The sequence below is a fragment of the Hesperophylax consimilis genome, chromosome 13 (genome assembly GCF_061612785.1).
Source record: "Hesperophylax consimilis isolate HC1 chromosome 13, BYU_Hcon_1.0, whole genome shotgun sequence".
In the NCBI taxonomy this organism is placed as follows: Eukaryota; Metazoa; Arthropoda; class Insecta; order Trichoptera; family Limnephilidae; genus Hesperophylax; species Hesperophylax consimilis.
Genome location: NC_142848.1, coordinates 26,291,866 through 26,304,615, shown reverse-complemented (window position 1 = coordinate 26,304,615; position 12,750 = coordinate 26,291,866). Strand labels below are relative to the sequence as shown.

Sequence of the window (12,750 nt, the reverse complement as noted above, 5' to 3'; positions counted from 1 at the left end):
ATGCAACGAAGCAATAATAAAGTAAAAACTCTCACGACTCGGTGTTATCGGTGCATTGTTTTTGCTTCATAGAAAAACTTTGTACATTGATTCAATGAAAAAGTCTCAAGGAAGATTATATTATGTTATTATTTTGGTGTCGCAACATCGTTAAAGTTTTCAGTACGCAGCTTGTAGCAGTTATGCAATTAATGATCAGACTTCATTGTGTTCTGATAAGATGGGCAAAGGAGTCATGGGCGAATTGTATGTTTTATTACCTAGTTTCGTGTATGAGCTTTGTTTTAACTTGGCGTGTAGCCTCTTTAAACGTCGAGTTAAATCTGCGGGTGGCGTTTATAATTGCCTGCATCATCTCTTGCCTAATTGGCATCGTATTCTCTCAGTGATAGAGGGTTTGACTTCTTTAGCGTAAGAAAAAAAAATTATTCTTGTTTTTTTTACATTTTACCAAAAATTCAACCAATGTTCCAATGTCAGGTAAAACAAAACGTAAAAACTTAGTCAAAACAAATTAAAATCTTGACTGAATTATACAAACAACAAAGAAATGTTACTTATAACATATCAGAAAAACACTCTTCTAGGGGAGTTTTTTTTTAAATATTTTACAGCTCGTAATTAAAAATATCCGCTTTTGATATCGTGTTACTGTAATTATTACACAGTCTGTTCTAGCAAGATTTAGGTTTACAGTTCGATTTGTATTGATTCACGGGTCAGATTCAGGCGCGCAGTTACATTGAAATTAAGGCGATGCACTACATCGTGTAATATTTTAAATTGAGCCGCTATCAATAACAACCCTTACGTAGATGGCGATAAGGTTTAAATTCCCGCTTAACACTATCCACCTGTTTTGATTTATGCAAGAAAAAAACATGGCCAAAAAGTGCCTTCTATTTTATTTTGTGGATGTTCAGGCATAAATGTTTGATTTTTTTTCGATAATTTTATAATAACATTATACAATAAAAATTATAGCTGAAATTGGTTCGTTAGTAGGAGATTTTGAACTATTAAGCAGTTTTCATAGGTCTTATACATTATTTTTTTCTGGGCTTATAAAAATACTTATCTAAAAAATACTCGATTATTTCAAAGGCCAAGATGTATTCTACTCGCAGTATTTAATTAAGGCATCTGAAACATTTCTAGGCGACCAAATTTTCAAACCAAAAAAATATGATTTTGCATTACTACGTATGGCATCGCCTTAATCGTAATGAACATTATTGTTAAGTGTACAGTACACAACCAGGAGCGAATTTGACAACGTTAGGACGATTTAAGTGGTTAGGATAATTGTCTACGAATCCAAGGGTCGTGGGTTCAAATCCTATAAATAAAAAATAAAAACTGTTTTTTGTTTTATTTTCACAATTCATAAATCAAAAATAATATCCTTGCTGCGTGTTCAAGAGTGGTAGTTATTTTCAAAAAAGCCCTGGTGAACGACAACCATTCAGAATCGAAACCTCGCTTACAATGGCTTTAGCCGTGTTTGGTGATCAGATCTAAAAACACAGTTACATCCCCTCCTCCCTCCACCCCATCACATTTGGGAGCAGTTGGGACTCTTGGGCGGTACTAACATAAAATATATAATATTTAATCTAGCCTGAAACAATACGTCAATACTAATATATTTTTTTCTCTTAGAAGCCAATGATAAAAATCATTATAATTGGAAATAAAAACTACGTAGCACCGTTTTAAACTGTAATACCTACAATCTAAATATAAATCAATTTTAAGCTGTTAGTCCGAGTTGGTATTTCAGTGACTGAAAATAAATTATTAAATTAAGTTAGGTTAGGTTAGGTTGGATTAAGTCAGCTTTGTTTTACTGATTAGGTTGAGGTATATACTTGATGACGCTAACATTAGCATTAACAAAAAGTATTTTATTTTATTATTTTTTTGATAAATTAATGTTTTTAAGACAAGATGTCCCGTTGGCGTCATGTATTTTTTATCAGGAGATTTTTTCAATGTGGATGAGTGTTTCAGGCGAACAATTATTGCTTATAAAAATAATTATTTTATTTTAATTGTCAGTCAGATGAAGTTAATCAACAAAAAAAACTACTAATCGAAATTTCAACTAAATCTATTGATAGATTTCGTAATCGGCATTCCGTCACATCGACCCGAAGGTTATGACACCTTTATGACATTTGTAATTAAATTCAATCATTTAATAACAATCATTATTCATCAGCATCTTCACTGCATTCCCTGGAGGCATGTTAATAATTAATTCCAGCTGTAATTAACAGTAAATTATTAGGTAAAACAAATACATATAGGGTGTCCGGGGGTATAGAGCGCTAACTTCGGGGGGTGATTCAACGTGATGGAATAGAAATAAAAAAGTTAAATAACTTACTATTTGAAATTCCAATGTTGATTTTCCCATAATAAAATATTTTTAACCTAAAAACTGTCTCAAAACATTGGAATTTCGAAAAAAGTTGTTTATCTTTTATACTTCTTAAGTTATGTAGAATTACCCCCCCGAAGTCAGTGCACTGTATAAAAACATGCACATATAGAATACCTATAACAAACTGCGACTACAAACCATAGCAATAACTAATAATATATATTCCTTCAATAAAACATCACTGAATGGCTAATTAAAATATCACAAAGAAATTGAAGACCTTATGAAATTGAACCTGTTATACAGGGTTTTCCAAAAAGAGGTGTGATTTTGAATAGCCCGCTATTTCGGTAGATGTTACTTTTGAAGCTGTCATTTTTACGTTTAGCAAGTAGAAACTACGCCATTAATAAAAATGGAACGATACACGCTTCAACAACGCATTGAAATTATTAAAATTCACTTGAGTGAATCAAATGCAAATCATCTTGAGTGATGAGGCCCATTTCCACCTCGGTGGCTTCGTCAACAAGCAAAATTGTCGCATCTGGGGCTCAGAAAACCCAAGAGTTATTGTTGAAAAGCCTCTCTATCTTCAACGTGTGACTGTTTGGTGCGGTTTATGGTCCGGTGGAGTCATTGGACCTTACTTTTTTGAAAATGAGGCTGGAGCAACAGTTACGGTGAATGGATTGCGCTATCGAGAAATGATTAATGATTTTTTATGGCCGGAATTGGATGGTATTGATCTGGACAACGTTTACTTTCAACAAGACCGCGCTACGTGCCACACAAGCAACGGTACCATTGATCTTTTACGATTGAGTATCAAAATAACACCTCTTATTGGAAAACTCTGTGCATTGTCCGTGTCTGATAGTACTGTTATGCATTTTCACATAAAAAAATTCTATTTATTATTATCTAACCGTAAGACTATAGAAGTACCTTTTTTATTACATTATTTTATTTTACACGGCACAAGAATCCCAGCTGCCTGGAACCGGTGAGACTATGATAGTGGTATGTTCTGAGGTTTAAGAAAATTGGGAGGGAAAGGGAATAGAAATAAGTAAGGTTTAGAAGCTTACTTAATCTAAATATAACCTTTAAACCATTCCAAGCAACAATAATTCGACTATGATTGATGGTCTCTCAACGAGAATATAAAAAAAGTTTTATTTAAAAAAAGATCTGTGATTTTAGCCCATTATAACTTTATTGCTGATCCCGCAACCTCTGGATCAAGAGTCAAAGCTCTCACTGCTCTATCTATGATAGAAATGGTTAACCGCACGTCACTGATATGAAGCTATTTGTGACAACACTCTTTTTTCAATACTAATACATCCGGAAACGTTCTTGGATTAGCTGGTAATAAATATGAAGATGAAATCCTTTGGGGGAATTTAGAGACTCTAGAAGAAACAGCTAATGTTGACATTGTTAGAATATGAGAGAAGTAATCCTTTTGATAAAATTAGTGCTTGGTTTCAAACGGAATACACTGGAACGTGGCTCCAATTCGTGAAATTCATCAACTAAGATCTTGAACACAATAACAATATACTAATCGTAATTTTTTGATAACTTCAGTGCTAAAATTAAAACGGAATATACTGGTACGCGGCTCCTGCTCGTGATATCAATCAGATGTTGCAAAATTCTGTAATTACAATGTCTTGTGAAGAGTGATAGTAAAATTACATAATATTACAATTTACACAGAATGCATGCTTTAAAACCACCCGGTACTGATATAAAAGTGAAATTGCCCCAATTCCTTACTTTATCAATCCAATACCATTTCTTGCAACACCTCAGCACTGCATTATCCAGATCCCGTTGGCCCGGGGCTATCCGTTCATAATTACCCAATAACACATTTGTATAATTGCAATTATTCTTATTATTATTGTTGTAATTCTTGCGTCATTAATATTGTACAGCAAAAAATATATGCAATGTTTTCTCTCGAAAATCTTCAATAAATAATTATACATATTTTTCAACTCATTCAAATTCCTTTGTGCATGATTTTGTAATAATGTTGCCAAACATGACAAACACTCAATTATTACATAGTGACAAAATAATTATGATTTCAAATCATAAAGTAGTAGATGCTCTCAGCATCGCCCTGATGAAAGTCCACCAAACAAAATCTAAGTTCCTTGAAATTGCTTTAGCCGTATTTGGTGACCGTATCTGAGCCTTGATCCTCACAAAGTTTGCCAATTGGAGACGCTTAAGTCATATTGACTCCAGAAAGTTGGGAAAAAATAATTTTAAAATTATAATAATCTTAATATTTTCTACGTCCCGTCTGGAGATGCTTATAGCAAAGTGTATACGGTACGACAAAGAAGCTGTAATAAAAGATAATAATCTTCACATTGCAAGAAATTCCACAACGCGTCGTTGTTTTCAATTTTTATTACGTTTTTCGTGTATGCGTATGCATTGCTCAACTTCCTTGATAATAATAATTGACCAAATAGCGCGGAGTAAGTTCCTGACCACTCTATGATATAATGCGAAACCGGTTTTCTTTCTTCGTGAATCAATTTCATTAATCGTAGTCAATGGGAAGAAGAATTTCACTTTTATCTCGGGCTACGGTTATTATGGTGTATCTGCCCCACCCGCATCTCACATACATCACGTCTGGTCGTATCGTGCGTGTAGCGGTTGTATCATATCAATTGCGCTTTATCTTTTGTAATCCTACTACTTAGCAAGAATTCGTTATGCTTGTATTTACTTGTAAATTAAATCATTTTACTACATTTTGCTTCACTGATATATTACGATTTAAATATTATAGATAGGTACTAAATACAGTGCTCAGTTTGAACAATTTAACAAACCGGAACGGTAGATTATATCAATACAGAGTCGAGGATGCATCGCGCAGTATAAGAAAAAGAAGTAGGCGTAGAGGTGTTGATACTGTTGATCAAGGGCGTAGTTTTAAAATTCAGATGGGGGAGGGTGGGGGGTCGACTAAGCCTAGATCCTGGGGGATCAGGGAAAAATTTATTAGTTAGTTTTTTGACACCTCTACTTACTACAAATTATTGTCCCGTTGGCGTCATGTATCTTCTATCAGGAGATTTTCCATTGTGGATGAGTGTTTCAGGCGAATAATTATTTCTTGTAAAATAATTGTTACCCTTTGTGCTATGCATAAAAAATCTTGTCTTAAACATTAGTTTACCAAAAAACAAATAATTACAAATTATTTTTTATCACATTGATAAAAAAGACGTAGCAAATAATATTGTTGTATTTTTTCAGGAATGTAATCCATGAGTACTCTTCTCTTTTTCCAACGCAATACTAAGGATGATGGGGGGGGGGTTGAATCACCTAATTCCCCCCCCCCCCCCCATCCTCAACTTGCAAAAGCAATAAAATGTATTTTTGCATACCTATATAATTTGCCTGCCAAATTGAGCGTAATGCCATTGTCTTCGACACATTGTCAGATATCACATCACTAGTCAGTAGTCACTAGGGCAGTGTGTCATGTGACACGTGAGACATTACAATAGTTATGTAAAAAGTTGTAAAAAAAGTTTTTATGGTTCTATGTCGCTTCGCTGAGATATTCGTTGGACCCACAGACATCATATGTTTATGGTTGGACCCTAATAATATATTCATTTAAGTTCTACAAGTATGACAGTGGAGACTCTTGACTTTAAATCAGCGGTTCCCAACATCTTTGGGCCCATTGCTCACTTTTCAAGTGTAATTTTTATCACTTCCTTATTGTTTTTTTTATATTCCACAACCTGCATATTATGATTTAAGGTGGGTACTTACTTATAAAAACGTCAAATAAAATAAAAATGTTTATTAAAGTGAGTATTGTTTCGTTTGTTGCAGGTGGTGCGGTTCTTCAGGCGGGGCATGCGGGGCGCGGGGAACGACCATGCAGGGATGGGTGGGGGGGGCACCCTCACACACCAGGTAACTACCAAAAATATTACTTAGCAATGTTGCAGTTCTTCAAACGGGGCATTCGGGGCGGGGGGGACGATAACACTAGCTGGTACTGTTGCAGTTCTTTAGGCGGAGCACAGGGGACAAACGAGTGATGCGTGAACGGACACCCTCACACACCAGGTAACTACCAAAATCTCAAAAACAAAAAACAAATTAATTGTTGAAAAATCCTTTTCGGCTGAAACAATATCAACGTATTAACTTTTTATCCCATTCAAAGGGTACGAACCGCCACTGTTGTCGATATTTAACGAAAATTATGTACTTGCGTATATTTTTATTAAGGCTACATAAGACTTCAATAACTGGGACTTGTTCGACGCTCAAATTTCAATTATTTCTGATGAACCTATAACTAAAATCTCAAATGTTTCTAGAGGGATCCCTGCGGATGTAAGTTATTTATATGTAAGATTATTAAAAACAGCACATCACCATTATAATATAATTAAAATAAATATTTTATGTAAAACGATTTTAAAATTTAATAAAACGTATTTTAACTATAAAATTAGCGGTAAGCATCAGCATTTAATTTTTTAGACAGCAAATAAGTAACTTCTTAAGAGATCCCCATAGAAACATCTGAGATTTTAGTAATACGTTCATCAGAAATAATTAAAATAAACCCCAAAGATCGATTTTACAGGCCTGCTAGGGCAAGGTCGATGGGAGGTCCGTCCATTAAGCCGGACCGCACGGCGAATATTGATTTTACACGACTTCATGACTTATGTCGTTATGATTCCCACTTTATTTTAGAGGGATAGGGCAAATTCAACCGCAGGTCTGTCCAATACACCAGGGCCACGCGTCACATATTTTTGTGCAGAGCTGCTTCACTAACGTCGTTAAGATTTTGGCTTTATTTTAGGGTATTGTCTCGACTTAACAACTGATATATTTTTTAAATTTATTGCGTATTGGATAGCATAAAACAAAGCTCTTTTATTAATAATGACAAAGAAAAATACCTCCATGAATGAGGGTGGTTATTTCTACCATGAGATATTTACATATTATAGAACTTTTAAAATTTATTTTATGACAAAAAAAAAATAAATATGTACACAATACTTCCGAATAATATTTTTCATTCATCAATAAGGAAAAAAAGTGTTGTAACCGGAAATAATAATAATAATAATTAATAATAACAATACAGGATGTCCGGGGGTAAGGTGTGAAAAAATGTTTAATTTCGAAAAAGTAATTTTTCTTTTTAACTTGTACCATCATGTAGGATCACCTCCCGAAGTTAATGCACTTTATCGTTGGACACCTGTATATTAAGGCCGTAGATTATAATATATTTTTTGATAATTCACCATTTTATCAGAAAGTTCTATTGGCTGATAAAAGATGGCGCCACTTCCGCTCGCAGCTCGCTCATCGATAATTCTAAAAAGCCTTTTTATACTCTTGACATCATCGTAACGGTTACTCTGGTTTCCCTTCAATAACGAATAAATCTTTCGCCTTTTACTAAAGATTTCCGTGGAGGGGAGCACTCAAATGAGTCTATAAACCAATTTTTTGTCCCCTGCTTCTTGAAGTGGGGCCTTTATCGTATGTAGATGTATTGAGGTTGCCCGCGGTTACTCGCTACCCGCCGACACCCGTGTCAGTACCCGTACCAGAGACTATAGGTGAGGCGTATGGCCCCCACCCACGGAATTTGAAAAATTACTGTGGGGAATGACATATGATGATTTTGCCTGTGCGGTAGTGGTGGGCGTTTTTGTTCTTTTTAAAAAACGAAAACGAACTGTTATTTGTAAAACGTCAACTGTTTGCCCAAACTGTTGAAAAAAAACGAGCCGTTTTTGAGGTAATTTGTGTGAATTAGTAATGGGTTAGTAGCGTAACCGTAAGTTACAGTCCATAACAATAAAAGTAATAAAACCCTGCTATCTATAGGGGCGAGATAGCTAGGTATCATTAAAATTAAGTTATATTCACAAAACCAAGAATTCGTCGTTCAGAAAATAAACAACTTTACACTATCAACACTCAGTATACGAGCCGTTTGGTGAGGTCTGTTCGTTTTTCTCGTTACTCTCGTTCTCGTTTTGTAGTAATAAACAACTGAATGGAAAACAGCCCCTTATTTATGTGATTTCAATTTCAGCCCGTTTTAAAAATAACAGGATTGCCTTCTCACTCTTTGCCCGTAATGGGTGTTAAGTGTGAAACGTTAAGATAGTGTTTTTTCCTGGAAAAAACAGCTAAACAGGGTGCCTTACAGAAAACAGCCCTTACCTGTTAAGGATTGCCTTCTCGCTCTTTACCCGTAATGGGCCTTAAGTGTGAGACGTTAAGATAGTGTTTTTTCCCGGAAAAAACAGCTAAACAGGGTGCCTTACAGAAAACAGCCATTACCTGTTATGGATTGCCTTCTCGCTCTTTACCCGTAATGGGCCTTAAGTGTGAAACGTTAAGATAGTGTTTTTTCCCGGAATAACAGGTACTGTTTTTCGCCTGCAACAGACCTATCTCACTCCTACATATTATTACGACGTTAGTGCGAGAGAGTAAGATAATGTTATTCGTTTGGAATAGTTCTTTTTCATTCATACTCGTGCTTTCTTGATATAAGTTAGAAGAGTCGACAAAACGGACAAACTGTTTGTGCGAATTATAAATAACAGTTTGGGCATTTTTTAACTCCAAACATGTTGTGCAAACGTGTTTGTCGTTTTTGGACTCACCACTACTGTGCGGAATTTTTTTTCAGCTAAGTTCTGTAACAACCCCCCCCTCCCATGGATATCAAAATTTTGCGGGGAGTACTTATTTTGAAAAAAATTTGTGGGGAATAATGTTTTTCAGAAATTCTGTAACAATCCCCCCCCCCCCACGAATTATGAATAATAAAACGGGGAATCAAGGTCCCGTAGAATATTTGTGGGGAATATGTGGGTAGAATTTATGCGAGTTCATTAGAATTACTTTTTCTGAATCAATACTTTTGAGTATTTTGTCACCGGTATTTTACTGTACCTGTACTCATTGTACCCAGTAACGAAAAGTACTCATAGGACCCACCTCTAATACTTATCAAAAATACCTATTAAAAATACTTGTCAAAAATACCTAGTTAAAGTACATATTAAAAATATTTAGTCCCAGTATAAAATACTCAAGAGTATTTTGGAGCAGGTTAGAGGTGAAGCGTATTTACTAGAACAGATGTTTGGAACAGATATTTCAAAGAGACTTTCGTACTTAGTATTTGTTCTTAAGTATTGCGCGTCTTGCGAGTCTTGCGCGTCTTGCGAGTATTGCACGTCTTGCGAGTCTTGCGAGTATTGTACGTCTTGGGAGTATTGCACGTCTTGCGAGTATTGGACGTCTTGCGAGTCTTGCGAGTATTGCACGTCTTGCGAGTATTGGACGTCTGACGCGTCTTGCTAGTCTTGCGCGTCTCGCGTCTCGCGTATTCATACCGAGGGCGGGGCATATGTATAGGCATCTCGTTACTCGCTTACATAAGAAGAGTGTTTCCCTAATCTTTGAATATTAGGGAAACACTCTTCTTATGTAGGTGAGTAAGCGAGAAAGGATATGATACTGAATTTAGTAGATCGCGATCAGCGCGATCTCGACTGGTATTGTCAATAAATTCCGACAGTATGCGTCCACCAGTTAAAAAAGGTTTTAGCAAGAGTACAAAAGCATCGCCGGAGACGAGGTCCGGCCGGGCGCTTCCTACCTAGTGCACATAATTAGTGCACGGCTAATGTATTATTTCTCGCTTTCGAAAATTGGAAGCTATCTTGTGCGAACTGTGAACGAAAGTGGCGCCATCTAGAAATAAAATATTAAGGCTTTATAAAAAAATATTTTCACTGTGTTCTTTGTTGGCATTTAAAATCTTTGTTGTTGAGATGCACCACCATAATAAAGCTTGGCTTGTGTATGTGGGGGTGTAATATTATGTTCGTTATTTTTACTATGAGTATTCTGTTTATATTTTCAGTGTATTTTTAAGGTGGTATTTAAAATGTTTATTGTTATTTCTAATACTTTCTGATAATGTATTAAAAAAAATTCACTCCAAGATATTTATAGTTGAATTGCACTGTTTTTTTAATTACTTTTTCGAGTTGTGAGAGTTGATGTTTATCTGGGGTTTCTATTATTTTAAAAGGTGCAGTTTTATTTAGACTATTTTCTTTGTAAATTTGTAAAATTACGCGATATAAAAATAATGCATTTAGTTTTCTGACTTTAAATTCTTTAAACAGAAGTTCTGATGAATATGTACCTATATGATTTAAGTGGAATTATTATTTTTTTGAATCTATGATGTATCTTAGTTTCCTCACTCTGTCTTTGAGTACGTTAATGTGCGTGGACGATTTTATCCATTAATTTGTCTACTGTAATGTATAGGTATTTTATTTCTGTTTGGCTTTCTATCACTAAACACAAGATATTGCAGATATGTTGTTGTGTATTTGCTTAGAGTAGATTATAATTTATTTTTCTTTAGTGTTCCTTGTTTTTTATGCAGAATTGTATATAATAATTTTTTTTTAAACATAGTTTTATGAAAAACCACTTCTTTTAGTTCATTGATGTATCTGTGTTGGCCATGTTGTTTATTTCCGTCCATGTTTATTAGTAGCACTGTGTCGTCCTTTTGTTTCACCTTAATTACTATAAAAGGCAATCTGCATCTGGGAAATTTAAATTTTAACATTCTAATTTTCATTATAAAATGAAAATTCGCTTTCGTTGTATGGGATGACAGTCATTTAATAATTTAACTTCTTGGGGCCTCTTATTTAGGTAGCAAGTTTTCCGTGCTAAGACTCATTTATCAAATTAATTAGGTTAGGTAAGATGAGAATCTCCGAAACCGGTTCGTTCGGAGAGTCCATTGAAATTGAAAACCTCTAGCAACCCCCCCCCCATAATGGATTTGAAAAGTCGTTGTGGGAATCACATTTTTTTGTGGGAATTACTTTTTTAGAAATTCTCTAACAATCCCCCCCCCCCCCCATGTAATGAGCAAGTGAAATACTAGGGAACAGGTATTTGAACTAGGTATTTATTCATACTTGTACCAATTGTTCCGAGTACCAAAGAAGAGCTAGTACGACGCACCTCTAGAGCAGGTTGATTATTTTAGATATCTGTCTCAAGTACAAAGTATTGCCTGGAGACACCCGGTATTTTTGCTGGGTTCGATACATGTGCCTCACCTTTAGTTCCCAGTAAACTCATCATCACACTAAACTACCAAACCAATTCGTTTAACGATTTATTCGGACGGGACAGCGCGTACGCAGTCCCGACTACCAAAAATTACGCGCCCGAGTTATCCGCATTAGGGATAATCGCAAGGGTCAGCCCAACCGAAGTGCAATGGAAGAGCCTCGCCCTGGGGGTACCGCCTTAGTGATCACGGTGTCCCCTACGCCAGGTAAGTATACTTTAAGCTTACAAACCTGGACTATATATTGACCGGCTTAAAAATTTCATTCGCGAGCTGCGACCGCAAGTGGCGCTATCTATTTTCAGCGTTGTAAATTAGGGGAACTTATTTCGGTTTAAGGAATTATTACATAGGAACTTATTTGAATTTTACTGTTAATTTCTGAATAAGGATGCGTACGTAATCGAGATTTTGCTTTAGTTATATTTATTAATGTTTCACAATTTCAAGCTTTGGAAATTTGTTGGTAGGTACCTACTTGAAAACCGAAGAGGTGACCATTAAGGATATATTTGTTTTTTTTTTAAATATTGGACATATTTCTGAAAATAATTAATAATCTGCTCAATTTTTTTATGCGGGGGAGCAGGATGGCTTGTTATATTTGAAGGCGCTAACCGATTCATGCTCCTCGCTTATCGAGGTATCCAAATTGAGTATACCTACTTATTAGTCTTATAATAAGTAGGTATACTCAATTTGGGGTCGCGAATGGGTCGATTTCTAAAAATACATTCTGCAATTTTCTACTCAACGTGAGCATAAAACCTTTTAATAACACATCAATGATTTTTTTTTATCGTCATAATAATTGTAATGTATTGTTTCCAATAATAATACTTAGTACTGCCATTCGCAAAAGTTCTGCAGCACTTACATTTTAGGCTCTACCGAACTCCCACGAACAATCTAAAGACTTGTAAATTAAAATAACTAGAAGATGGAAGAAATACATTGGACCAAAAATTCTTATTTAATCAAAAATCATCTATGTTGACAATTATTACTACCTTCCATTAAAGATTAATTTCCACTGTCAGGCACGATACGCACGTTCAAACTAACTATAACACACCACACACTCAAAACCTAAAAAATACAAAAACATATTTTCAGATGC

At 35.2% G+C, this 12,750-nt stretch overlaps 1 protein-coding gene and 2 non-coding genes across 3 annotated transcripts in view; 2 read left to right on the top strand and 1 right to left on the bottom strand.

Annotated features, from left to right (window-relative positions):
• Positions 1–12,750, top strand: part of LOC149418675 (uncharacterized) — a 97,591-nt gene that overhangs the window by 30,859 nt on the left and 53,982 nt on the right. The window contains exon 3 of the mRNA XM_089639146.1: positions 6,284–6,367. Coding sequence (XP_089495272.1) covers positions 6,330–6,367 — 38 coding nt within the window. The 5' untranslated portion in view covers positions 6,284–6,329. The remainder of the gene's footprint in view (positions 1–6,283; positions 6,368–12,750) is intronic.
• On the top strand, positions 7,844–7,964 carry LOC149418677 (U5 spliceosomal RNA). Its single transcript, XR_016303044.1, has one exon. It is a non-coding gene; the product is annotated as a U5 spliceosomal RNA (small nuclear RNA).
• Positions 11,684–11,845, bottom strand: LOC149418676 (U1 spliceosomal RNA). The gene has a single exon (XR_016303021.1). It is a non-coding gene; the product is annotated as a U1 spliceosomal RNA (small nuclear RNA).